The sequence below is a fragment of the Macaca nemestrina genome, chromosome 16 (genome assembly GCF_043159975.1).
Source record: "Macaca nemestrina isolate mMacNem1 chromosome 16, mMacNem.hap1, whole genome shotgun sequence".
In the NCBI taxonomy this organism is placed as follows: Eukaryota; Metazoa; Chordata; class Mammalia; order Primates; family Cercopithecidae; genus Macaca; species Macaca nemestrina.
Window position 1 is genome coordinate 10,907,540 of NC_092140.1, and position 25,896 is coordinate 10,933,435.

A 25,896-nucleotide genomic window follows, 5' to 3' on the forward strand; every position below is an offset into this window, starting at 1 on the left:
ACACCTGTAATCCCAGCACTTTGGGAGGCCAAGGCAGGTGGATCACCTGAGGTCAGGAGTTCCAGACCAGCCTGGCCAACATGGTGAAACCCCATCTCTACTAAAAATACAAAAATTAGCCGGGCATGGTGGCAGGCGCCTGTAATCCCAGCTACTTGGGAGGCTGAGGCAGGAGAATCATTGGAACCTGGGAGGCGGAGGTTGCAGTGAGCCAAGATCATGCCATTGCACTCCAGCCTCAGGGACAATTGTAAGACTTTGTCTCAAAAAAAAAATTGAGGTCCAGGGTGGTGGCTCACGCCTGTAATCCCAGCACCTCAGGAGGCGGAGGTGGACGAATTACTTGAGGCAAGGAGTTCGAAACCAGCCTGGCCAACATGGTGAAACCCCATTCCTACTAAAATTACAAAAATTAGCTTGGCGTGGTGGTGCAGGCCTGTAGTTCCAGCTACTCAGGAGGCTGCAGCAGAAGAACAGTTTAAACCCAGGAGGCAGAGGTTGCAGTGAGCTGAGACCATGCCCCTGTACTCCAGTCTGGGTGACAGAGCAAGACTCTGTCTAAAAAAAAAAAAAAAAAAAAAAAGAAGAAGAAGAAGAAGAAAAAGAAAATAAAATAGAATTATAGAGTTAATTGGGAGAAGTAATTTCCCAATCACATGATTTCTAAAACATAGTATTATTTGAGGTCACAAAGAAGGAATATGGAACCTGTTTTCTTCTTCCAAATAGAACATAATAACGAACAAAACTGGCTGGAAAAATAATTGGAATGTAACAAATTCTGTATGAAATTATACCGATGGCCAAACAACAGCACCGTAACAATCCATGGCCTCAGTAATTCGAATCTCATGACCAATAAAATGAAAACTTTCCCAGGAAGTAGTTGTTATCGAAGTCGGAATAAAACATCTTGCCATGATCTCTGTGACCACCTGCTTGTCATCATAGTCTTCTCTGGTCTCTGAAAGGAAAAGAAAAAGGTAATAGTTGTATAAGTAAATCCATGAAAAGAGAAAAGAACTTGACAGAAATACAGCATTTCTGCTTAGACTAAGGAGCTTTTGAATTGACTTTAGGTGAGAAATAATAAGGTAAACTATTTGAAAATGACTCATAATGTAAGCTAATATTGCCATTCATCAGGGTGGCAACATCTTTATTATTTTTATGGGAGCTGAAATCACCACTGTCTACTTCTGCAGTGCTACATGCAACAAATAATAATTGATGCACTTTTTTAAAGCAATGTATTTTAAGAGCCACCAATCAGTTCATATAGATTAAGAGAAAGATTGGTGATGGAATATAAGAACCCACCTCTTCATATTGGCCACCCAGTGCAATCCTAGTTGTTCTGTGTCCCAGGCATGGTGCTGAGTGATGGAATATAGTAGCTAGCCAAATAGACATGGTCCCTGCCCTTGGAAAAATTGGAAATCCACAGACACAAACATTGGCATCCCTATGAAGAATTGTTGGATTGGATGAAAGTGCTTTTCCACAGTACTCCCAACGCTCTTGGCTCTGGTGCCCACTTGGATAGACATTTCTAATAAATGGTGTGTTCTCAGCTTTGCCTTGATGAACAGTTTTGTCAATGGTTTGACTAACTGATGACATTACAAGTATTATAAAGTTTTCAGAATATACAAATGTGATGGCGACAACAAGTATAATAGAAAACTAAATGTGATGGAAAATTTCTTGAGTTATAACAATGAATTGGCCTTAACAATGTGAAATCTAACAAAGATAAGTCTAGAGACCATATTCAGCCTGAGTTTAGCAGCACTGTTTAGGGGGTGGGGACAGATAGATACATTTACTTCGCCACAAGCTCAATATGAGTCAAAAGTTTAATATGACCATCAAAAAATCGGTGCACCTAGCCCACATGAAAAATATAATTTCCAAAATCAGGGAGGTAGAGGCTTTATTTTACACCAGTCAGATTATACTTGTACATCCAGTTAGAGAAGGCCCACTTTAGAGGGACACTGAGAAATCGTAGCAACCGAGAGGTCAGAAATCTTGAAACTCACCTTATAAGGACAGTTTTGGGGAGTTCCACACGTTCATCAAAAAGTAAAGATCTGAGTGAACACAAGAGTTTTCAAAATTTGAAGGACTAGAAAATAGAGGGTTGGGGTGCATGCGTGTGTGTGTGTGTGTGTGTGTGTGTGTGTGTGTGTGTGTCCTGCTTAGAATACAAACAGAATCATGTACTCCTCAAAAGAACTCCAATTTAACCATACCCACAGGAAGGGCCCAGCCTACCACCCACCTCTACCACTACTGCAAACATTGACCCTTGACAGAGATGCAGGGGAAACAAAGAAATTGAAATTTGGTATTTTTCAGCAAGAGCCGTCTCTTCTAATATTTTTCACTGTACTTCACCTTAAACAACTGTATGCATTCATATTCAGGAAGAGCTCTAAGAACCAAATAATATTGGTAACGTGTTTTATTTGAACTTTAACTTCTATTTCACTATATGCACTTGCCTTGCTAAGACTGGGGGTGCAGGGGGAGGGCAACACTTGCTGTGGAAGTTCTTTAGGGAAAAGTAGAGAACGTTAATTGCTTTCTTGACCTTTAACTGAATTTGTCCTCTTGGGCCTCCTTGCATACTACTTGTAAATGTAGCACTTCTATGACAAGTCACCTAAGGTATCAGGGATTAATAGATGTTACAGTACACTAAGTCCCAGGAACATCTTCAAAAGTCCCAGTCTTTGATATACAAACTTTGGCGGTGAATATTTACTGATACAAACTGACATCTTTGACTTTGCATGTTCTTTTAAAGGTTAGTTGGCCAGATTAGTGCTCCTGTCCTAACAACTACAGAGGAATAACAAATGAATTCCTAGCTTTTGACTGTGTCCTTCTGAATAGAGTTATTTCATTCTAAGAATGACCCCATCTTTACATAAATCTCATATGGAAATGAGATTTAAAAATATATGAATATATTATAATTGAAAATTACTTACACTCCTAAAACAAAGAACCTTCAAAGAGATTTCATGAAATGAATATAACCACTACTAATTGCATATACATTTTAAAAAGAGCACAACTATATCACTCATAAATGGTAATGCAAAATTAGTTATACACCTAAGATGGTCATGTATCACAGAAAACATTATCAGGTTGAATAAAATTTAATTGATAATGCTTTATATTAATATTCTCTTTTGCATTTAAATATTATATGAATACTACAAGCATCCAACAAGTAGCCTTCATAAATTAGCATAATTTACAGCATGAAACCCAAATAAACTAAACTTGGCTGCCTAAAATAATTTGTCTAAAGGGGGATATGCTCTTTGTAAGTACCATGCTGATAAAATCATAAAAAATTCTTTTAGAGGAACGATGATCAAAATGAAATTTCTTTACGACAAGGAAAAAAACAATAATTTGTCTAAAAGTGTAAAACTTTAAAAGCAAACATATACACATAAACACACAATTATTTCCATGTTAAAACATTGGTTGCTGTTTTCCAGTGTGAACTACTATTTAAAGATTTTGAGGTAATAGTTTTTTTCTTTTTTTGTTGTTGTTTTGTTTTTTGAGGGTTTTGTTTGTTTTGTTTTGTTTTTTGTTTTGTTTTGTTTTGACAGAGTCTGGCTCTGTCACCCAGACTGGAGTGTAGTGGCGCAATCCCAGCTCCCTGCAACCTCTGCCTCCTGAGTTCAAGTGATTCTCGTGCCTCAGTCTCCTCAGTGGCTGGGTCAACAACCACACGCCACCACGCCTGGCTAATTTTTGTATTTTTTTAGTAGAGATGGGGTTTTACCATGTTGCCCAGGCTGGTCTCCAACTCCTGAGCTCAACTGATCCACCCACCTCAGCCTCCCAAAATGCTGGAATTACAGACATGAGCCACCGCACCCGGCCTTGAGGTGATTGATAGTTTTAACGGTAATTCTTTATGTAAATCAAGACATGTTTAATATTAAGCTCTAACAATAACACCACCCATTTCAAGGTTGATAATAAGAATCTCTAAACTAGAATCTAATGGAAAGCGCTGCCCTATGATAAAGGCATCCCTACAGCAGCCTTGTTGTCATAAAAAGGAAAAAATCTGTGCTCCAAATAATTTACAAAGAACAGGCCCCTTAAACTGCATGTATATTTAGTTGTTGAATATGAGTCAAATATTGAGAAGATTGGTGAATTAGTAGATAGTCTGGTTTTTAAGATTTGAAGAGTAATTCCTACAAAAATTAATAGCATTGTCATACAACGGAATTTTAATATACATTTCTGAAGAATAATTTTTCCACATATATTCTTTCCTCATTATCTAGCACTTTGCCCCCAGGACAAACAACAAAAACCAGATAATATTACCCAAGATTCTGTACATCGGCTTCCCTATATGAGAAGCAGAAAACTTCTGATAACTGTACCTTCAGATAAAAGCTATCTACTATAGTTTTAGAACATTATTTGATTGGTGAATTGAATATTAAAACACAAATATTAAAATAGATTGTAAATAGAACATAGTCAAGGCAGAGTACTGCAATTATGTTGCTATCTTGGGCTTATGTATTTTAATCCTTTTGATACAAAAAAAGTCTTAACATCATTTTCCTGCTATTCAGTCTTTGGTGATGCTGAATAAAATCTACCAGGTGCTCTTGTTCTCCTGAGAATTAAAGGGGTTTCAAGTATAAAGTGAAAAGTAGCAAGATTCTGCTACATTATGAGGATGATTTTAAGAGGAAAATTCAACAATGAATTGACTTCAATTCTGGATTACAGCAAGCCTTCAAAAATAGAGGCTTTGTCTATATTATTCTCTTCTATAGTTTTAAGGTCAATAATAGCAATAATAAGTGGAAGGGCCAGATCACAGAAATGCATCCCCCCCACAAAAAAAAAAAAAAAAAAAAAAAAAAAAAAAAAAAAACTCTTTAATAGCTATGACAAGTGAATTCAAGCTTCCATTTGAGGGCTGTCATGAAAATCTGCCAGCAAAATTTAAAGTAAAATCCCCTCTACTAAATGAAAGAAACTGTCATTCAAATGAATCTTCTATTCAAAGATGAATGTCATGTGCTTCTTAGAAATGCCTACAGATTTTAAAAAAAGAAGTTAAAGATATTTTCAGATTAGTAAATAGTCACAGGCTTAACTTAAAAGGTACAATTCTGAAAACCTCAGCAATGCCAAGGTCTTGGACCCTTATGTTGAAACCAATTCCTGAGAAGATTCTACAAATATTCTCTGTCTGCTGGTCTTCTTAGTTTCAAGAACGTATAGAGGTTGTAACTCTAATCAAGTAGACCATACAATGCTACATTTTGTCCTTACAAAAGAAAGAAAACGTATCTTTTATTGAGATTGCTCAGGATGCAAGTGGAAAAACAACATGAATTAGTTGTACTACAAGTTTGCTACTGGGATCATGGAAGGGACAGACAATGAAACAAATGTCAATAGCTTGATAAATGCTATACAACAAGTCTTTCTAAAATGCTATGGAAGCATGAGTGGTTGGTTGAATCAGGAGAAGTATCATAAAAGAGGAGATATTTAAGCCCAGGAGTTGTTAGAAGATCTATAGAGCGAGGGTACAAGGCTAGGGGTTTGGGCCAAAATCCCAAAAGACACAATTTCTGATGCCATAATCCCCAGTGTTGAATCCTAAAAGATCAAAACCCCAAATACATAATTCTGATAAAAATAATTTTAAAAGTTCTTTAAAACATATTTACATTTTTAAGAGTTTAGAAACATAAAAATACAACAGAACACTTCGTGGGCTACTTTATACAATAAAATTGGCAACAATAACATACATAATTTTGCAATCATAAGCACTCAGGTGTGCTACCCACAGTTACATGGGTATAACAGTTATAAGCAGACAAACTGTATTCATAAAGAAATCACTTATATAGTTTGGTCACTTGAAATATCCTGATGACCAACCTAAGTCTTTTGATGAAACTGATCCAAACCTACAATGGAGCTGGATGTGGTGGCTCACACCCGTAGTCCCTGCTACTCAGGAAGCCGAGGTGGAAGGATTGTTAGAGCCCAGCCTGGGCAACATAGTGAGACCCCCTTGCTGAAAAAATTAAAATTAAATACCAACAATGGGTCACCACCATATATACAGTTGCCTAAAGAGCTGAGATCTTGAAAAATGTTACCTTTCACAAATGCAGATGCAGAAAAAGGACATCCCTTTATTTATTGAGGAAGTTTTAAGGTATTTACATATATACACAATGCTTACACACAAAGTCAGTGTTATTAAAATGCACTTTCATGGAGTCAAATTTGCAAAAAAATGCATAAAACAAATTAGAACTCTCTAAAAGCTCATACAATTTATACCTCTAGTTTTGAAAATGTAAAGGTGAAACATACAGCATAATGAGTTGTAAAAAATAATGCTGATGATTTAAAATGGTGAGAAAAAAAAACTTTAAAAAAGGAAAAAGAAAAACAAAACCTTCCCAAAGAAACTAAAAGGAAAATTCAACATAGGAAAAAGTGTATTACAGGGATAAATTATGGGCTACCAACTTACAGGAGGTAGCCTGTAAGAGCTGGCCGACTTCCACGATCACTAACTCTATTCTGAAGTCTTGCATGGAGATGAGTAACTGTTTCTTTTCTTTTAGGTCATGGCTCTTCTTGAAGAATACATTCACATTGATTTTCTACATGAGGCTGCTCTTTTTGAAACTCTAATTTGATTCAATATACACTGACATGAACATTTCCTATTAAATTTCCCATTTTCTGTATTATGCTTCTATGTTGTTTTGGGTACAGGGAAATCCATTGCTCATGCACTCATATACAGACCACATATTAGGCTGAAACAATACTGGTGATCAAACAGCAACATCACTGTGTGCTTTCTTATCCTACCGTGCACATAGTTATTTTAGAGTCAGTAACTTTGCTGACTTCATCAGGAAAATTCAGCTTTAATTCATTAAGAGCTCCTAGAATTTCATCAGCTGCAAGGAATGCCAATGCAGACAAATAATGCGTTTTAAACTGAAGTTTTCCGTGTTACCATATTCCACAGGCAATCCACTCACCTGAATTTTCCGGCAAATGTATTGGACTGAATGGAAAAAGAAACTGTTGGTAACACCTTGAAATCCACCTTTAGAAGTTTTGATGGCACCTAATTCCAAATCTATCATTATGGTTTGGGAATTCAGTTAGATGTGAGGGAATTTGTTCTTTGTTCTTTGTATTTCAAAGGGGATTTCAACATTCAGGATCATGGCATTTGGGATTGTGTCTTTAAGGATTATAATCAGCATTATGGAAGGTGTATGCTGGGGAACTATAGAAAATAAGCCTGAAGAAGTAGGTTGGGATTAAATTTATGTGCAACATTGACCTTTGTTCTATAAGGTAAGGAGGAGTCAATAAAGATTATTAGAACAGGAATTGACATGATCAGATTTGATATTTAAGAACTACATCTGACACCAGTAGCTGAAGAACTGGTGACCTTACAAGCTAATTAGAAGAATTGGAACAATCTAGATGAAAAATGACAAGTGTCTAAATGAAGGCAGTAACCTTGGGTCAAGGAGTCAAGTATGAACTTGTGTGCCTTCGAAGTGGTGGTATGTCTCCCCTAGGGGCGACAATTGACATTCAAACTTGACATTCAAATCTGAGTTTTGAAGACACCTGAAGTAGACTGGTATATTCAAGAGTTATTTTTATTCAACATGTAGAAATTTATTAGTCTTATCTGGAAGTTAATGATTCATGTTACTTGTAAAATGTTTAAAATGTGTTAATAAATTATTCTCACATTAGTAATTACATGTGCTATAGTACTCCAACTAGTATATTAAATATATTGCCTCAGACTATAGTTTGATAGGTTTCTTAAAACAGGGATACAATTACATAAATTTCCAGATATATTAATGCAATACTGTTTATAAAAGCAATATTACCCATTAATCCAATTCTGCAAAGATTTATGAAGATGCTCCTGAAAAAGTTTAATGTGATACCTTGAGCAGAACATTATATTAAGTCCTGAAGGGAGTCAACTGAGTGATGATCAGAAATACAAGATCATTGCCAATGAGCAAATTTAAGTCAGCCAATAGGGTTATGTTATAGCTAATTCATTCATCCATTTACTCATTTATTAAGTACCTGGGCACTATGAATTAGAAGGCAGACCAAGTGCTGTATAATACAGGTTCAGTAAAAGTGCTATAACAGAGGCTTCAGTAGGCAACTCAAAAATAGAAAGTTCCACCTCTCAGAGAGCTCAGGAAAGACTTATCTGAGACTTCCCAATTATGAGTTTGTCAAATAAGACAAGGGAAGACCTGTCATACACAGGAAATGACATGTGCAAAAGCCCACTGGCAAAAAGTCTCCTGACCAGTTCTGAACTTTGGAAACCCTGAGAACCAGAATATAGGATAAATGAAGATAGTAGCACAAGGTAAAACACATTATGCCATGCTAAGAAGTCTTGATTTCATCCTATAAGAAACAACGAGGCACTGAAGAATTTTAAGCGGAAGACAAATGTGACAAGATGTGGATTTAAAAGATGATGCAGTGCAGGTTACAGTAGGAAAAAGAACTAGAGGGTAAGGAAAGGGAGTTGGCCCGGAGCAAGACAGACAATTACAAGGCGGTTAACAGCAGTCAGGAGCAGAGATAATGAAGACCTGAATCAAGGCAAGTGATGGTGGAAATGGAACAAGGGGTAGGGAAATATATCAGGAATGTAAACTCAATGAGATGTAATGATGAAGGGTGTGAAGGAAAAGGAGAAGATCAGGATGAGTCCAGGTTTCTGGGTAGCCTGGGGAGTGATGTTGCCATTGACTGAGATCGAAAATATAGGTGGAGGGGCAAACCTGCAAAGGAAAATTATTTTAGATACATACTACTCTGGGTGTGCCACTGAGATTAAGAGAACCTGCCACAAGGAGCAGAGTTGCCCAACACTGCCCACTGCTGCAGCTGTGGCTCCTGGGAGAGCATGCTCCTCCTGGGGCTGCCTACTCAAGCCAGCCGGTTCCTGTTCCATATAGGACACCCCTCTAGTGGGCAACTGCTGCTCAGGGATTTTCATCAGCCCACCTGAGACTGTCTCAGAATTGTGTTGCAATTGGAGACTCTTCACCCAATCTGTCTTCTCTCTCTCCTCTCACGGGCACTGGAACCCACGTTGGGCTCTGAAGACCCTCCTTCCCTACTTCTGTTTCCTCCTTATCCTCCACAAACATTTCCCCAAGTAAATCCCTTACATGCTTAGCCCCATTTTGGCATCTATGTCTTGAAGGCCCTAAACTGACAAGAGGTAGTAAGTAGGATGCCAAGACGTGACAGACTTGAGGGTCATTGTGAGCCAGAATCGTTGAGCCTTGGGCAAGGATGAATCTGCCCCAAGGCTGCAGGTCCTCGGGTGACCCTACTGTTCTGTAACAGATTGCTACATATACTAACAGCTGGAGAGAGGCTGTTGGCATGAGGCAGGCAACATAGGATATTTAGAATAGTTCATGTGGGTAAGGTTTTAGACACTTTAGATTATAATATAGCCTTAGAAACACATATAGAAGAATTATCAGCACCCACCATAGCCCTAATTTTAATCTGTGTATAAATAAGTGACATCCTATAATTCTTGGATCTTCATGCCAGTGTTGAAATACGAGCACTGAGCTATGGGTTTGCTCTATCCTTTCCAAGCACAGGATTCTAAGTATAAAAGAGTTAGGGCAGGAAAAGTCCGTATACTTCAGTACTTCAGAACTGAGTGTTCCTCTACTTGGTGATGCCTTTCCAACCAAATGCCACCTGATCTGCTCCAAGGACACATCCTTAATCCCCTTAGCTCTGTGTGTGTGAACATATTTTTAAAGCTTTAATTGGCTATATAATTACAGAGTGTTTGTTTGTGTTGTAAAACATTGTAATGCTAGTTCTGTCTCAACCTTACCTTGAACTTCTTCCATTTCCTTTGTAATTTGCCAAATTATCTTCTACACAGTTGAAACCAAGAATTGTTACTAATGGTAATGATAATGCTGTAATTTTATTCATAAACCACACAGAAATTGCATCTTCATTCAAATCATCTAAATTTCTCGGTTCTCTAAGTGATCAACTTAAATGGTTAGGTTTGCAAGAATCACTTGGTGAAACTATTTGTGTTTCAGGAAGGTAGGCTGCCAACACTGGGCATACACCCAGCTCTCTTGGCCTAAAGATGTGCTCTCCTAGGTAGAAGCCACCTGGAATGGCCAAAAACAGAAAAACCAGGACTATAGTGTTCAGAAAACATCTACAGTGTGTGCAGATAAGGAGAGAACAAAAGAAATCAAGATAGTTAGATTTGTATTACAACTGCTCTACAAAAATACGGTAATTTTTCTAGTCTGTCAAGAGCGTATGTCTGTACTTTTGATCTCAAGACAACAGGGACAGTTATATTACATAACTCATGCAAAGTCAAGCTTGATATTTAAGACTATATAAAAATGATGGTTCAATTTCAAATAACCACACTGATAGTAGAATTCAAACTTAATCTCCTTACATCCAGAGGTCAAATTACATTATGTATTTGCCTCTAATTAATAGTTAGAGGAACCATAAACTCAGGCTATAGATGTTTATATAGCCTAAATTCGCCTTTCATCCAAGTACTAGTAAAAACTTATAGTTTTTACATAAAACTATTTTTATCTTTCTTACAAGCTTCTTATCTGAAATAAAATTTGCTTAGAAATCACATCAAACATTTAGTGTACAGCTCTTGAGAAAAAAAGTATTGCTTATTTGAAGATCAAAAACTCTGTACGTGCTTAGCAAGTCTATAAATCTAATACATTCTGTCAAAATTATCTTTAACATATCAAGATCATGCTATAGTAATAGACATTAAACATTATTCAAGATGTTTGCGGGCTCGCAAATATAAACCGAGACACAACACACCATTGATAAAAGTCCCAGCTCCCTTTAAGACATTAATGAATATTGCAAAGGTGACACTTTATATTCTATTACTTATTTGTCTTCTTAGAATTGGTAAGCTACATAAACATAAAATGATTTACCTTCTTGAGCTTCTGAATCCAACAAGTAATGAAATGATGGTTGATGATATATTGATGTTTTCTTCATTATTTCCTGAAAACTAGATAGATAATACATTAAAATATCAAATGGTAATAATTAATTCAAAATGTGTATGGAGTGCTTTTATATTTTCTTAATAAAGTTTAACTTCGAATACAGCAGACAAAATTATATTAAAATATCATATATTAACAAAGTGTGATTTGAGAAAGACCATCTAAACACCACCTAGAACAAATTAAAATGAGAACAAAGGCTTCCGAGTCAGAAATTTTAAAAAGCTACTACAGAAAGAAAACATATTCTTCACCAGACTACCTCAGTTGTAACAAAGAAAGGCATCATCTTCATATTGATTAGTAAGATCGCAATCCTAAAATTTAAGAGGTGATTAAAACATTGAAAGCTCTCTTGTTACCATCAATGCATCATTAGCACGTGTGCAATGTCAAACAGTCACTGCCAAATAATCTTTTGAGCAGCATCTACCTTAAGGAGTCCATACTATCACAGCCGATATATTTAAAACTGAAGAAACTATTTACGCCTCTCGAATAGAGCAGATTATCTGAATAAATTTAACAGTTATTCAAACTTTGGAAAACAACAATTTGATATTTTACTTCTCAATCTGGGGTAAAATAACTATTACAGTACCGTGAATTAATATAGCACTCCTTTCTTCCAAGAATCCCAAAGTACTTTTTACAGCCACCACATTTTCTTTTACAGCATACTTCAGCAAGTTAGAAGACATTATTTCCCCTACAGTTTGCAAATCAGGAAAGCCAAGGTTAAATTATGTCATTGAGGCTACACAGCTAAAACGATAGCAAAAGTGGTCACATGTTTTGCTCCCAATTTAGATCTCTCCCATTAAAGAAAGACGTCTTCATTATACGTGTCTGCCTTAAAGCTAATATTTAAATGGAAAGCCTGGACATACCTAAAGGAGTTAGCTGAGTTTCTAGAAGGTTAAAACGTATTATCCACAATTTTTGTTTTTGCTGCTGAGACCTCTGGTAGTGACTGAAAGGCTAGCATCACAGCACGCAGTTTACTACTGTACACACTGGTAACGAGTCCAAGCAGAAGGGATTAGGATTCTGACAGCTGCAGCTCCCATGCCTCTGGTTATACAGCAGTGAGGCTGGAATGCCCGTAACTAAGGGGACAGAAGGCTAGGAATATCCCATGTGAGTGTCTCATGAACAGAGCTAAAGGTGAATACAACCCACTCCCGGAAGTGAGCGAAGACTATTTGGAGGAAGTGATCCAGCTTTTAATTGGGATGCCAAGAGTTATTCTAAGACTCCATGGCTATAACATTCTAGGAAATGAAGGCCACATATTTTTCATGTCACCTATCTGCATGGGAACACTGTTCTTAGACTCCAACAACCATACCGGAATGTGTGTAGCATTGCTCTGCACCCAGGAATCAAACTATCATGATTCCTTTTTGTTCAGACTGAATGGGCAGGCTGAGAATATAGATCCACCTGTGCACCTGCCCAAGTGCATGTAGGTGTGTCTCTCAGAGGACATACACATTTCCTATGCCACTGGAAAGATCCTTGATAGAAAGTTACAGAGTTAACGATACAAGCAATATTGGAAAGTTAAACTTAGGAGCGTGACTACAGGTCCATGATGTATACACAGATGAATCAAGGTCACTTTAATGTATTGGAAAGGGCTAGGAGTTGGGAAGTCTGATTTTAGTTATTCCTGCCTATAATTAGATTGTGATTTTAAGCCATTTACTTAGTATGTTTCTTGGTTTCATCATCTATAAAACAAGGATCTATCAGAAGGGTGCCTTAGCCTTTGGGAGGCTAAGGCAGGAGGATCACTCAGCCCAGGAAATGGAGGCTGCAGTGAGCCGTGGTCACACCACCAAACTCCTGCCTGGGTAGCAGATCAAGACCCTGTCTCAAAAAAATATAAATATCTTTTAAAATTGATACAAAAGTCATACAACATATATTTATGGGGTGAATATTATAGGTAAAAACATTCTGGAAAGTTCAAAATCCTCAACAATGCAAACTACTATTCATAGGCAGTTAATTTGGGGCAGAGGATACTCTCTCTTTTGGGCTTTTTTAAAAACAAGAATAAATGATGAGCAAAAACCATTGTCTTTTTAAAGGACTTTTTGGAAAGATCATGCAATCCTCACTGTTAGATCTCATAAGAGGCAGAGTCCCTAAATCAAGCGTCTTAACCAACACGATGACAATGATCACTCCAGTTATACTGAAGTGCATAGAGACCTCTGCCTCCAGCTATAAGCAGCTTATAGCAAACCTCAGCTTCTATTAGGAATGAGAAAAGCAGATTTTTAAACACATACACACCCCACAAAAACATGCCTCTGTTATAAAGTATCAGAGAGCTGTCAAGGCCGCCAAGAATTCCAGGCATTGCTATTTCTCGAGGAAGCCAAAGAGAGGACCGCATGTAAGGATAACAGCAGAGCATCAGACAATCTCATAGAACTGTGGAGACAAAAGAAAAGTGTTTGTGGCTGCCAAGACAGCCAGAACTGTGGGCCCAAGATCCCAGAAAAAAGGGACAGAGAAGCCTGACACTTACCGCCAATCATTCACTCGAAGAATTGACTGATTAAGCTGTTTAAGGCAAGAGGTGAATTTTTGAAGCATTCAGTGGCAAAAGCAGATCCAAGCGCAAAAGAGGAAACATCAGGGCACTCCTGGAAAGCGACTTTCCTGGAATGCAGGGGAAACTAGAAGCTGGAGTCTTACAGAAAAAAACTGCAAACCAGCCTTGAATCTACTTGGTCCTGGCTGGCTGCATTGAGGTGATCTTCCCCTCTGCTGCCTGTCAAAATACCCTCTGGAATCTTCTCTAGAGGAAGATACAGAGTACCTATCATTTTTCACATAGACTGTCCAACATTCAGTCAAAACTCACCCAAGCATACCAAGAAACAGACAACAGAAATAAACTCATGGGTGACTTGGATATTGGAGTTATTAGACAGACTTCAAATAACTGTGATTAAGATGCTCAAAAACAGATGACAAGGAGAAGCACACCAGAGAACCGGAATCTACAACAATGAGTCAAATTGAAAAAAAAAAAAGAGTCAAATAGAGCTGAAAAATAGCAATCAATGAAATAAAATACTCAATATATGGGTTTAACAGCAAGTATAAAGCTAAATAAAATATTAATGAGCTGGAAGATAATCGAAATAAGCTAAATAAGCTTTATACATATATATAAATATAAGCATATTTATTATGTACCTAAATCAGCTCTAGGTACACCAACTTGATGTGAATAATAAATAAATGTGTCCAGCTGCTGATAATTTTAAATGGGCAACCTCTTTCATATAGGTAAAATAGCACCCTGGAATTTTGAGTTAGGAGATTTCGGTTCAGGTGAGAAGTTTTACCTACTACATGGATGAATTTGGCAAAACTGGTTAATGTCTCTAAACGTGTTTCTCCCCTTGTAAAATCATTATGTCTTGGTCACAGGGTTAAGAGAAAAAGAAGATATAATATTAAACTGTTACATAAATAGTGTTACAGAACAAGTTTATCATGGTCCTAACCATCCATTTGCCCTTCTTCCTAGGCACATAGATGGGGTAGAAATTCCATTTCTGAGCATATCTAGCTGTGGCCGTATGCTCAGTCCAGGTTGACGAAATGAGAGAATAGTGATGTTTCTAGTCACCCTTCACAGGACATTCTGCTTGCCCTGGACTTTTGTTCTTTCCCCTTCTGGCAGGATGCAATGCAGATGAAGTAGTCACCCAGAATAGACCCCTCAGGCAAGATAGCACCCTCGGGCTTGGCTGAACACAAGACTGAATGACCTCGTGGTGCACAACTGCTTCATCAGCTCAGACTGGCCAGACTGTTGAGTAAGAGAGAAGTAATGTTCTAGCTTATTTGGACCATTGTATATAAGCATCTTTTGTTACAGTGGCTTATCCTTTCCCCCAGCTAATGCAGTGAAAAACAAAGGTAAATATCTACTAAAGGCATCAAATTAAATTTGTTTAACAGCAAGACTGTTATCCTACCTACAAACATATATGCAGAAAACTCCCAGTGACGAGTCATTCTGAGAAATGAGAAAAACCTGAAAAAGTTTTTCTTTCCTCCCGTTGCCTCCAAAAATGTTCTGCTCCAAGTTCCTCCAGAGAAAAGAAGCATGAAGAAACCATTTGAGTTTATTTCTGTGGAAATCACTGTTGACTTTAGAAGGAAGCTGCTAGAGAAGAACGATGGATACAGACGACGTATTTGAAATTAGGAAGAAATAATGTGCAAAGAAAAGCAGCTGCTGTAGTTCAAGGACCGGAGAAGTTTGGTTGACGAGTCAACATAAATGACAGCCTAAAAAACAACACATCTAGGAGTCGTTCAAAGACTGCTGGAGGTTATCTATTTGGATTTTGTTTTTATTGGTGAAGATTTTCAATTTGAAGGCTGAAGGGAAAAGTCAGGAAAGATGGAAATACTAAAGATGCCAAAAAGACAGACCTGGGAAGGCATGTCTGAAGGCAGACGACCCACGCTTAAGTAATTGGTAGCACTCTCCTCCAATCATTCCTAACTTGAAGCAACTGGGAGCTTGGGAGTTGTTCTTGGGAGAGGTCTCCGCAGGAGCAGTCTTAAAATAACCTTGTCTGTCCACTCTGAACAAACACTGTGTCAACAACAATCAACCTCTGCAGGCCACTCCTAAAGCTGACCCACCTACACCAGTTCAACTCCAGCCCTGAGCCTCCAAATCCATTTACACAGAAGTCAGCTTCTGACAAGTGAAGTCTCGTTTAAAACCCAAACATAATGGTACAGAGGTTCCCATACATTTAATGCTCACAGGTGGAATGATGGACCCCATTTAGGTTTCCTAATTATTTGCTAAAACCACAGCAAACATATTCAAATATGTTCCAGCAGTGAGGTTCCCTCCTGCTATGCTTTTAAGTGGAACCTGAGGGAAAATGCAAAGCCATGGGCAGCAGAGCTAAACAGTTGTGTAAAACTGCCACTATCGTGGAATAAGGAACATGCACATGTTTCTTCTCAGTTAGGTCTGAATGTCAGAGGGAATGCCTGTTGAGAGTGAGTGCTGATCAACAGAAATCTTTTTCATTTTTTTACATGTGGCCAGGAAGGATCAGACATCGTAAGATAACGAAAACATGAAAAGACAAAGTCTGTGAACACAAGATAATATCCAATGATACTTGAAATATTCAACTAAAAAAGACTAGAAAAGTAAAACATTAAAAAACAAATGTCAAATTTAGCATTTGTACTTTTAAGAACCACACACTAAATACAAAACCCATGCAAATAGTTAATTTTATTATGCCTTCACAACAAATTCATTACAAAAGGCTGTCATACCTAATTATACAGGATACATATTTTTTAATTAGGTTTTCCTTTTTCTTCCCCTTGCACGTCTCAGTTTCCCTCTTTTCTTCCCAAACACAGATCTGGCAGTCACAAGGACTGTCTTCTCTTTCCCTCCGTCATCATCACTAGAGCTGCTGGTGGTCACACCTCCATTCTTCACAGGAGCTTCCTTCACTGAGTTCTGCGAATCTGAAGCACTGATTTTTGGCTCTTTCGCCGCTCTTCTCCTTTGTACATTCATTAAACTTTCAGCATCCTCACTTGAAGATCCATCAGATGATTCTGAGAGGCAGGTCTCCCCCAAAAATCCACCACACGTGTTCTTTCCTTTAGAATCTGAAAGCCTCTTTCTTTTCAGGCTTGATGACTCCTCCAATGTATTTGTTATGCCTCTCTTCTGGGTTTTTCCTTTTGCCTCATCAAGTATCTCAAATTCGTTCTCCATAGCAACAGAAACTGCTTCTATTTCACTGGCTACTGCTTCTCTCTCTTTCCTTAGCATACATGTCACAGCTCTGTTTAGTCTCTGGCTCTTAATACGTTTAGCATCTTCTTTCTCCTGTTGTGCTAATCTAAAGAAGGAATCAATTCGGAGCTGTGTCTAAAAAATAACAAAAGAATAATAACAATAAATCAGACAAGTAAGTCAAGTTTCTGAACCAAATCAACAAGCTCAACCTTGATCACTCACATTGGATTACTATGTCAGAGAATATTAATTCATTATCTCCCAAAACCCACTTCTCTCCCAATGAATTACTGATAGTAATTTTCACTTTCTAAATCATACCTAAAGCACTACTTGTACCATCTCTGTCAACTAAGTCTTTAGTCCACATCTCAAATGAGAAATCTCTTCCTAGATATTCAAAGAGTGTTAAATATTTTTCTGTAGCTAAATGTTTCATCTTCCTCAGGAGGAACACAATTTAATGGGGCCTCTTTCTAAGTCCTACTATATCTTTCTTTTAAAAACATTATCATCATACAATGCCTTTAAGACACAAGTTCACAGTATATATTAGCAACTGTAAGAAATATTCATGCCTTTTATTCAGCAAATTCACTTTTAAGAAGGTACTCTTTACAAATAGCTACATATGGGTAAAGCTATATGCCGAATGTTCAGCATTCTATAAAAACTTGAAAATTAAAGGTCCAACAAGTAGATTGAACTAATTATTTAAATCCCTTTCATATGTAATCTAGTCACCTGGAATTAAGAAAACTACGCAATACATAGAAGAAAATATGCTAATAAGTTAGGGGAGGATTAGATATATTAAGTTACACTTAGTATGGTCACAAATAAATGTAGGAAAATTTGTTAACCTAAATGTTAACATCTGTATTAGAGAAGGTAAATAATGAGTAGTTTTAATTCATTTTCTTCTTTTTCTAATTTTGGAACAATAAACACTAAGTTTTACAATGAAAAGGGAGATAAATATTATAACAAAATTTATCTGAAATTAAGAAGTCACCAGACACTAAGCCAAATAGCTTTGCTTTTCGGTTGGTTTATAATGTTTCCAGTAGACAGTCATCCAAAAAACAAAGAGAAACTCATAGAAATGTTGTCTCAGTCTTGTTCATGCTTTTCAAAATTATCCAAGCCTAATGAAAACGGGTTTAATTTAAATATATTATCTCAAAAGCTACACTCTCATTTCTGCTAAGTGGTTCATTTGTATGTACGTCTTGTGGGTTGTTTCTAGTGTGAGCGAAAGCTTGCTTTGCGTGAGTCGGAACATACTCACAGATAAAGCAAGAAGTAGGTACCTAGAGGAACTGAAGGTCACACAAAAGGGCTCCTTCCCCATAAAAACCTCTCCTACTGATACACAATAATGACTGAACTTCTACCTTTCAAGATTAATTTACAGAATTTAAAAATATTAGTACTTATAAAAACTTAAATGATCAGAATCGCTTTGGATTGAACACTTCCTTTCGTTAAAAAATGAAAGTAACGCCAAAGGGGTAATGTATTTACTCAGAAACACCTTAGTGTGAAATCAATTATTAGACTGGTTTTTTCAAAGAAAAAAAATGAATCTGAAAGGACTCAAAAGTTCAGCCCTAAGAGTGATCATAAGAAATGAAGCCAAAGTCTAATTTTTATTTTTCTATTTTCTTTTCTTCTCTCATCTAAATTATCCTAATTTCAAAATGTCTGCTTTATGTCCTAAAATAAAAGAGTTAACTGGTCTTTAACAGCTGTCAACTACAGCCTACTCTTCATCCTGAACTTAGGAGAAGGGTCCACCGTGATTACCTGCTGGGCATCAAGTTGCTTTAATACAGGAAACAGAGATTCATCTGTCTTCGTTCTGTTCCAGCCGAAATACCGCTGACAAAATATGCAGGCAGTTAAGACTTATAAATATTTTGAAACATATTTAAACAAGTGATAAATAAAAAGGTCCAAAGAACCCATTTTTGATTCCATTCCCCGTATCTCCTAAGATTTTCGTATTTATAAAGATTAGAGTGCTAAAAGAAAGTAGTAACAAAATAAATTACTCCGGCATAATCATCTGGCACTATGTTCTTTTCAATTCTCTAAAATAAAACATACGTAGCTCTCACTGTAGGACATCAAAGACTTGTGACTATGGAAAAAAGGTTAACTGGAATAAAAACAAGTTTCAGATATCCTACCTATTTCTTTGAGAGAAAAAATAAAATGTAGTTGGATTAATTCTAGTGCAAGTTTTGAAACATCTATCCAAATGATTACTTAAATATACACGGAGAGGAAAACCAGTATTAAAAAGGACAAGATTAGTCATCTTTCTTTCTTTCAGAATCAATAATATTTAAGTATGTAGTTGTATCTATGAATGCTTATCACTGCTTATTCAAACTAAGATCCTCTTTAAAACTAAAAAGAGGGGCCAGATGCAGTGGCTGGCACTACTTAGGAGGCTGAGGCAGAAGGATCCTTTGAGCCCAGGAAGTGGTGGCTGCAGTGAGCTATGACTGCACCACTGCACCCCAGGCTGGGTGACAGAGTGATACACTGTTCCTTTAAAACAAACAAACAAACAAAAAACAACAACTAAGGAGAGGGAAAAAGGAGTGAAAAGGAGAACTGGATACTAAGAATATGGGATTAACGGATATTAAGAAAAAATGATCCAAGTTTCTCTTCTGTAAGTTTTAAACAAAACGCATATTTCACAAGGTGTTTCCTTCTCTTTTAAGAAGTAAAGGATATTCTCTAATTTTTTCGAGATCAGGTTTCCCCCACAGAAAGGATCCCTTCGAGTCATCCACCACGGGTTTGAGGTAGGCCTCGGCAACAGCTGGGTTAGGAAAGCCAGGGGTGAGTTGCAATGTCCGTAATTTTTTTTTCACTTTGGTGTCATGAGGATTAGGTCTTATCTTTGGATTTTTTTGAGCTTCATGCCACCATTCTCTGTAAAGGAAACAATTACTTACACAGCAATAAGACATTACAGTTCATGCACTATGGATGAAGAACTAAACTTAGAACATGTAAACTCAAGTTCTAACTCAAATTATATGATATATAGAATATTTTATTAATTTCAGTACGATTAGCCACAATGTATAATGATGGCAAACATTTATGGAAGGCTTCCTCTGTGTTTGGCACTGTGTTAAATATTTCACATGCCCAATCATGACATAAGCCATGTCCTATTGTTACCCCCACCTCACAGAGGAGGAAACTGAACTCAAAAAGAAGTAACTGGCTCCAGATTTCACAGCTGGAATTGGTACAATCTTCCTCTAGAGCCCATACTCATAATTATACCACAAAAGTTACAACTTCTCTGGGTTTCTTTCTCAGCAGTAAAATGGAAGTAATGTATCTGTGTTATCTACCTCAAATCAAATACAATAATGGATCGAAGAATATTTAATAAAATGTAAATATGCCAAGAAAATGTTAAATTTTAAAAACAGATATATATATTTAATAAAATGTGAATATTTAATAAAAAGCAAATATGCCAAGAAAATGTCAAACTTTAAAAACACATATATCTGTATATATTTTATATATGTATATAAAACAGATCAATATATATAAAAGCAGAGATAATATAACTTTAAAGTACGATTCCAGTTTTGGAAAAAAACACATATATGAGAAAAGTAAACAGACATTTAAAATAAATAACAGTAACAACTATTACTTGGCTGTGTGCTAGGCAATATTCTACACAAGAACACAGCCATTCATTTTCTTCTTTATATTTTATTCATTTTTCATTGTTTTCCATTGTAAGCCTAAATCGGCGGGATAAAGACAGTATCGCACTCTTGGAGCATCCTGCCATCACGAAGGTGGTCCATGTGGCCTCCTCTTGAGCAGGCAGGCTGTGGCTGACCAGTGTGACCCGAGCTGTGCCGGGCCTAGGGGAGGCCCTCGCCACTTCCTGTCCCCTGGACCTCCTGCTCTTGGCTCCAACACGCTGTGAGGAAGCCAAGCTCACAAAGTGTCCATCCAGGTGGAGAGGCCCCGAGGCTGACACCACCACCTCATCAGCCCTGCGAGCCATCTGAAGGGGTCCTAGCCCAGCTGAGCCGTCCTAGCCGACATGGAACAGAGACAAGACACCCCCACGAGGCCTGAGCCAGCTTCAGAGGCACGAGCAAAATCAGCGACGACTGCTGTGTGAAGCCACTAAGGCTGAAGGTAGTTTGTAATGTGGTGACAGTTGACCAGAAACATTTATACAATTAGGAAAAAATAAATGCCATCAAAGTTACTAACATAATCCTCACCAATCCATGTACTCAATGGAACCTGAAAAAACGCCCGCAGCTCACGCTCCTCCGCTTCACAAGCTTGCTAGCACAGCATTAGGAACCCACTCAGACCTGCTGTCAGGGCCAGGGCCCGCCTCACCGATGCAGGAGTGCCATCTAGTGTACGAAATGACTAATTGCGGTCTTCCTTGTATTACAGCAACAAAATGCAAAAAGGAAAAAATAATTTTTCTTCATTACTTTTACAACACTCTTCCCAGGAGTGCACTGAGAGAATACCGATAATTCTCCTCTACTTTACTTGCAGATTTTCGTTTTTGAAACTGTAATCATGACTGCCAGTTAGAATCAGCGCACTTGTGAGCTCATCAAGCCAAAGCTACGGTTACCCTTTCAAGCAGGAGGGCCTGGCACTTCACATAAAGATGAAAGGAGGAAGGTGTCTGTCTGTCAATCAGCTAAGCTGGGAGAGTGGCGGCAACTGTAATGAAACTGAAGGATTCATGCTCAGTCCAAGGCCTTGGGGTAGGGGAGGGGAACTGCTGTTGCGCCATGCCAGCTATTTTGGGGCTATCCAGAAATTTAGGCGCAGTATTTTCAGATCTTTTTCCCCCAAGAGAATCCATAATTTTTCGTAAAATCTCCCCAAAGGTAAATGTTGGTAGAAAAATTGAAAATTAAAGCTCAAGAGAAGAATACACCATGTCGTCCAAACCAAATGTGACTACAGCTGAATTCAACCAGCAGGCCCAAAGCAGCCCCACTCTAAGAATGAGTCACCAGGCCGGGTGCCCTCAGGAGAGGAGAACAGAAAAGAAAGTGAGGCCACATTCTGATTTTACTGGTTTCCCACCATCCTTCCTGCTTTTTACTATGTATTCATCCTAAATGTCCTGAGCCAGGCAGGGCGAAGGCTGCTACTATCTGGCATCAACGAGCTGAAGGACCAAAGGCAGAAACTGCTCAAATAGAAAACGATTCAGTAGGCAACAAACGAGCAAAAACTGCTGCACAAAGAAAAGTGGAACAGCATAAACAGGTCATTCACTAAATCAGAAACGCAAACCGTCTACGAACATTAAAAAATTCACTCTCAATAGTTATCAAGAAACCGAATGGAAAAGTCAGATACTATTTTCACTTATCCTCAAATAATTGTTAGATAAGAACCCAAAGATTAAGGACACTCAAATCAATGTCTGTTAATACTTTTTTAAAAATAGAAATAACAAAAGACATTTGATTAAATTAGTCCTAATAGACCCAAAAAGAGACTACTTGGAGCCATTAAAAATGATATAAATCTGTATCATCATTGATAATAGGCCCTGTTCTAACACCAAATGGGTTAGAGGTAAAATAAAAAGTATAGAGCATCATCCCATTCTGGTAAAAAAATATAATACACACACTCAAATGAGTATACATATATATGCAATGTATATGCTTCCATATGTGTGAAGAGAAGTCTAAAATTACATAAATTGTAAAGTGTAATCATCTTTTTAATACATATTTATAATTTTCTACGATGCATTTACTTTATTTGTATAATAAAGTTATTTGCAGGTTTTCAAGCTATTTACCTACCATGATGTATGTCTACCTCATAACTCATTCCCAGTATATAAATTTCCTCAACAATAAGAAAATCAGAAAAAGATAAATCAAGACAGTATAAAATACAACACATTGGTAAGTGTGCTATGACTGGAAGACTGCAATCACTACAATAGTTTCACAGTTCATTTCAGTGATTCCAATCACTGACTCTTCAGACCAGAGCATCCCAACATCTTTCAAACACAGGATATGTAACTGGAGAGAACACTCAAGGATCATTAAATCAGCCACCACCAAACAGCATCTCACGACATAGTGATGGTTAAAAGATGCCACCACAATCTTGTGAATATACTAAAAACCAATGAACTGTACACTGAAAATCGGTGAACTTTGTGGTATGTGACTATATTTCAATTTTTTAAAAAATATGCCATCAAGGACAAAGAAAAAACTACTTTCCCAGACATACTCATAACTCCTGCCATCTCAGAATCTTCAAAATGAAAAATGTTCCCCGAGTATAGCACGACTCTGGGTTCTGGATGGAGCAAGACTTCACCACTGAACACGTCACAGGATTCATACGGTGAGAAACAGGACAGGAGTGCTGGATGTAACATTCCTGGCATTATATTTCCAAGTCCCTCCCTGGCTGACCTCTCTCAGGACACCGGACACACCGACAAGTACAATTTCCTTTGCTTCTCCATCACCTCCAAGAATATGGGAATCCTTGAGGGTAAGGCCTATGCCTTACTCGTCTCTCCTCTCCCCAGGGCCAGCACGGTGTCTGACACATCATAGCTGCTCTGTAAATATGTCAGTGAGTGAAAAGGCAACTTCTACATGTGAAATCCACAGGACTGGTTTTGTACCCTTGAACTAGGATAAGCCCAGCACTGCTAAGAACTGACTCTGATTTCATCATCTCTACAAAACAGAAAACAAGCGATACTTCCTGCTGCTTTCTCAGTGAACAATGATTTGTGACAGTTCATGCTGTAAAAAATATTTCCATTTGCTTATTTGGGTATTTACACAATTATCTGAATTAAAGAAATAAAAGACCTTACGAGAATTTTAGGAGAGGTTCCAGGCCATGCCCAGGGAATTCATTGAGAATTTCCATGGCGGTTACACAACCCACAGTTGGTATTCCTTCAGTATAATCACTTCCAAGCAAATAGGCCAAATTTATTAACTTATTCCGGTCCAATCCTAAAGAGTAACAATATTTTTTAATTTTTATTTTATCAAGATTTCTTATATAATATTTATAAACATTTTATTATATAAATCATATATGTGTGTATATCTATATCCAACAACCAAAAATATCTTATTTGAAAATAAATTATTTTATTCAATGGCATTCTGTTAATATTTTTAAAGTTTTATCCATTCTCATAGCTTTAAATACCCTCTATATGCTGACCCCCAAAGTTAGCTGTCTAGCCTGGGTCTCTATGAACCACAGTCACATATATTCAACTATCAATTCAACATCTCCACTGGGTATCCAATGAGCATCTCCAATTTATCATATGCAAACCTGAACACTTCGTTTCTCCTCCTCCACTGTGCTCCTTCCTTGTCTTACTTAAGGCAGGTCCACTCCACCGGCCACTCAGTATCTGGAATCCTCCTCAGCTTCATTCTTCTCCCGCCCCACATTCAATCTGCCTGCACACCCTAGCACACCAGACCCTGGTGGGTTTTAGCATCTTCCTATTCTCTAACATTAACCCTTGCCATTTCCTCCCTCTTCCTCTCATACTGGCCTCCTTGCTTCCCTAGAACACAGCCCACAAGCTTCTGCCTCAGCCCCTTTCACTCACTAGTCCCAAGGTATGTATCTACAGTGCTTGCTTCCTATTTCCTGCAGGTCCCTGCCCTGAAGTTTCGTGAGTAAATCCTTTCACAATAACTGTCTCTGAAACAGCACCTGCACTCTCAATGCCTGAAGTTCACTCTGTCCTCTCCTTTACTGCTATATTTTTCTATATAGCACATACCACCAACTGTCAAATTATGATTTATGTATCTGCTTATCGTCTGTTTCTCCTACTATTTTACTCTCTGCTCTTTCCCCCTTGTTAAGAACAACTGGCATATAGGAGTCACCAAACATATATTTTGCTGGATGAACAGAAGATGATCAATGCCAGAAACCCGAATACAGGCCCAGGTGCAGGAGTGACTCCCCCTGCTTCCCCTCTCCACCATCTTTGGTTCACTCTGGAGATCTCGGATAACTAGTCAAAGTTTAACTAAGTCAGATGACTAACTACCTAAATATACTAGGACTTGAATTCCTTAATTCAAATGTTTAAAATCCTATTCCTCTATATAAGCCAAAGATCACTTATATGAAAATTTTCACAGACCTACGATTTCCATCAATGCATCAAACTAGTTCCTTGGAAAGAAAAAGATTCCTAGGACAAATTCTGAAGGTAAGTGTCAGAAAGTAATCAAAAAGACTCTGAAGTCTTACCTAATTGATTGTGAAAGTCCACATATTGATAATATTCAACAAACTTGTTTTTATTAAAAAAGTTTTTATAGACATGCCGTGCTCCAAACAGCCAGATATCACTGTCATCAGTGATGGTTCCGGAAGTCTGATCAGTCAGGTCCAGGATGGCGCACTGCGCCTCTGCTTCCATGGGAGCCTGGATGTAGGGAATGCCGAATAGGCGCAGGAGTTCCTGCAGAGTGAGGGGTACACAGTGACCCCAGGGAAGGGCATCGCCAGGCCCTGAGCACCAGGAGGCGCAGTGCATACCCTCTTCATGCAGTGCATTCCCCCGGGGTCTGAGGAAGGTGGTAAAGGAAGCCCAAGCTGCCTGCACCCACCTGGCTTTCCAGGAACATCTGTCCGGTGACAGTAGCAGCGATTCGTTCTTGCTGCTGTTTTTCAGCTTTCAGTGAATTCTGTTGTGCTAAGAGGTTGCTCTCCAGAGTTTCTAACTCCTCCTATAAAATGTGTTTTCATTTACAGATTTATATT

General features: G+C 37.9%; 2 protein-coding genes across 6 annotated transcripts in view; both read right to left on the reverse strand.

Moving 5' to 3' along the window:
- LOC105485374 (putative methyltransferase-like protein 21E) overlaps positions 1-16,365 on the reverse strand; it is an 80,916-nt gene extending 64,551 nt beyond the window's left edge. For 4 of the 5 annotated variants that reach the window (XR_011614610.1, XM_024793966.2, XM_024793967.2 and 1 more), the window contains exons 1-3: positions 11,806-12,088; positions 11,127-11,206; positions 798-964 (exon numbers count right to left, since the gene is read on the reverse strand). Coding sequence is in view for 4 of the 5 variants with exons in the window: in XM_024793966.2 (XP_024649734.2) it covers positions 798-964; positions 11,127-11,193 (234 nt within the window). In the remaining variant the exon portion in view is untranslated. The other variant, XM_024793963.2, reaches the window with a different exon arrangement.
- A 128-nt stretch (positions 16,366-16,493) lies between these two features.
- LOC105485352 (ERCC excision repair 5, endonuclease) overlaps positions 16,494-25,896 on the reverse strand; it is a 28,451-nt gene continuing 19,048 nt past the window's right edge. The window contains exons 10-15 of the mRNA XM_071081067.1: positions 25,743-25,862; positions 25,381-25,594; positions 23,957-24,101; positions 19,790-19,992; positions 18,847-18,929; positions 16,494-17,169 (exon numbers count right to left, since the gene is read on the reverse strand). Of these exons, the coding sequence (XP_070937168.1) occupies positions 16,585-17,169; positions 18,847-18,929; positions 19,790-19,992; positions 23,957-24,101; positions 25,381-25,594; positions 25,743-25,862 (1,350 nt within the window). The 3' untranslated portion in view covers positions 16,494-16,584. The remainder of the gene's footprint in view (positions 17,170-18,846; positions 18,930-19,789; positions 19,993-23,956; positions 24,102-25,380; positions 25,595-25,742; positions 25,863-25,896) is intronic.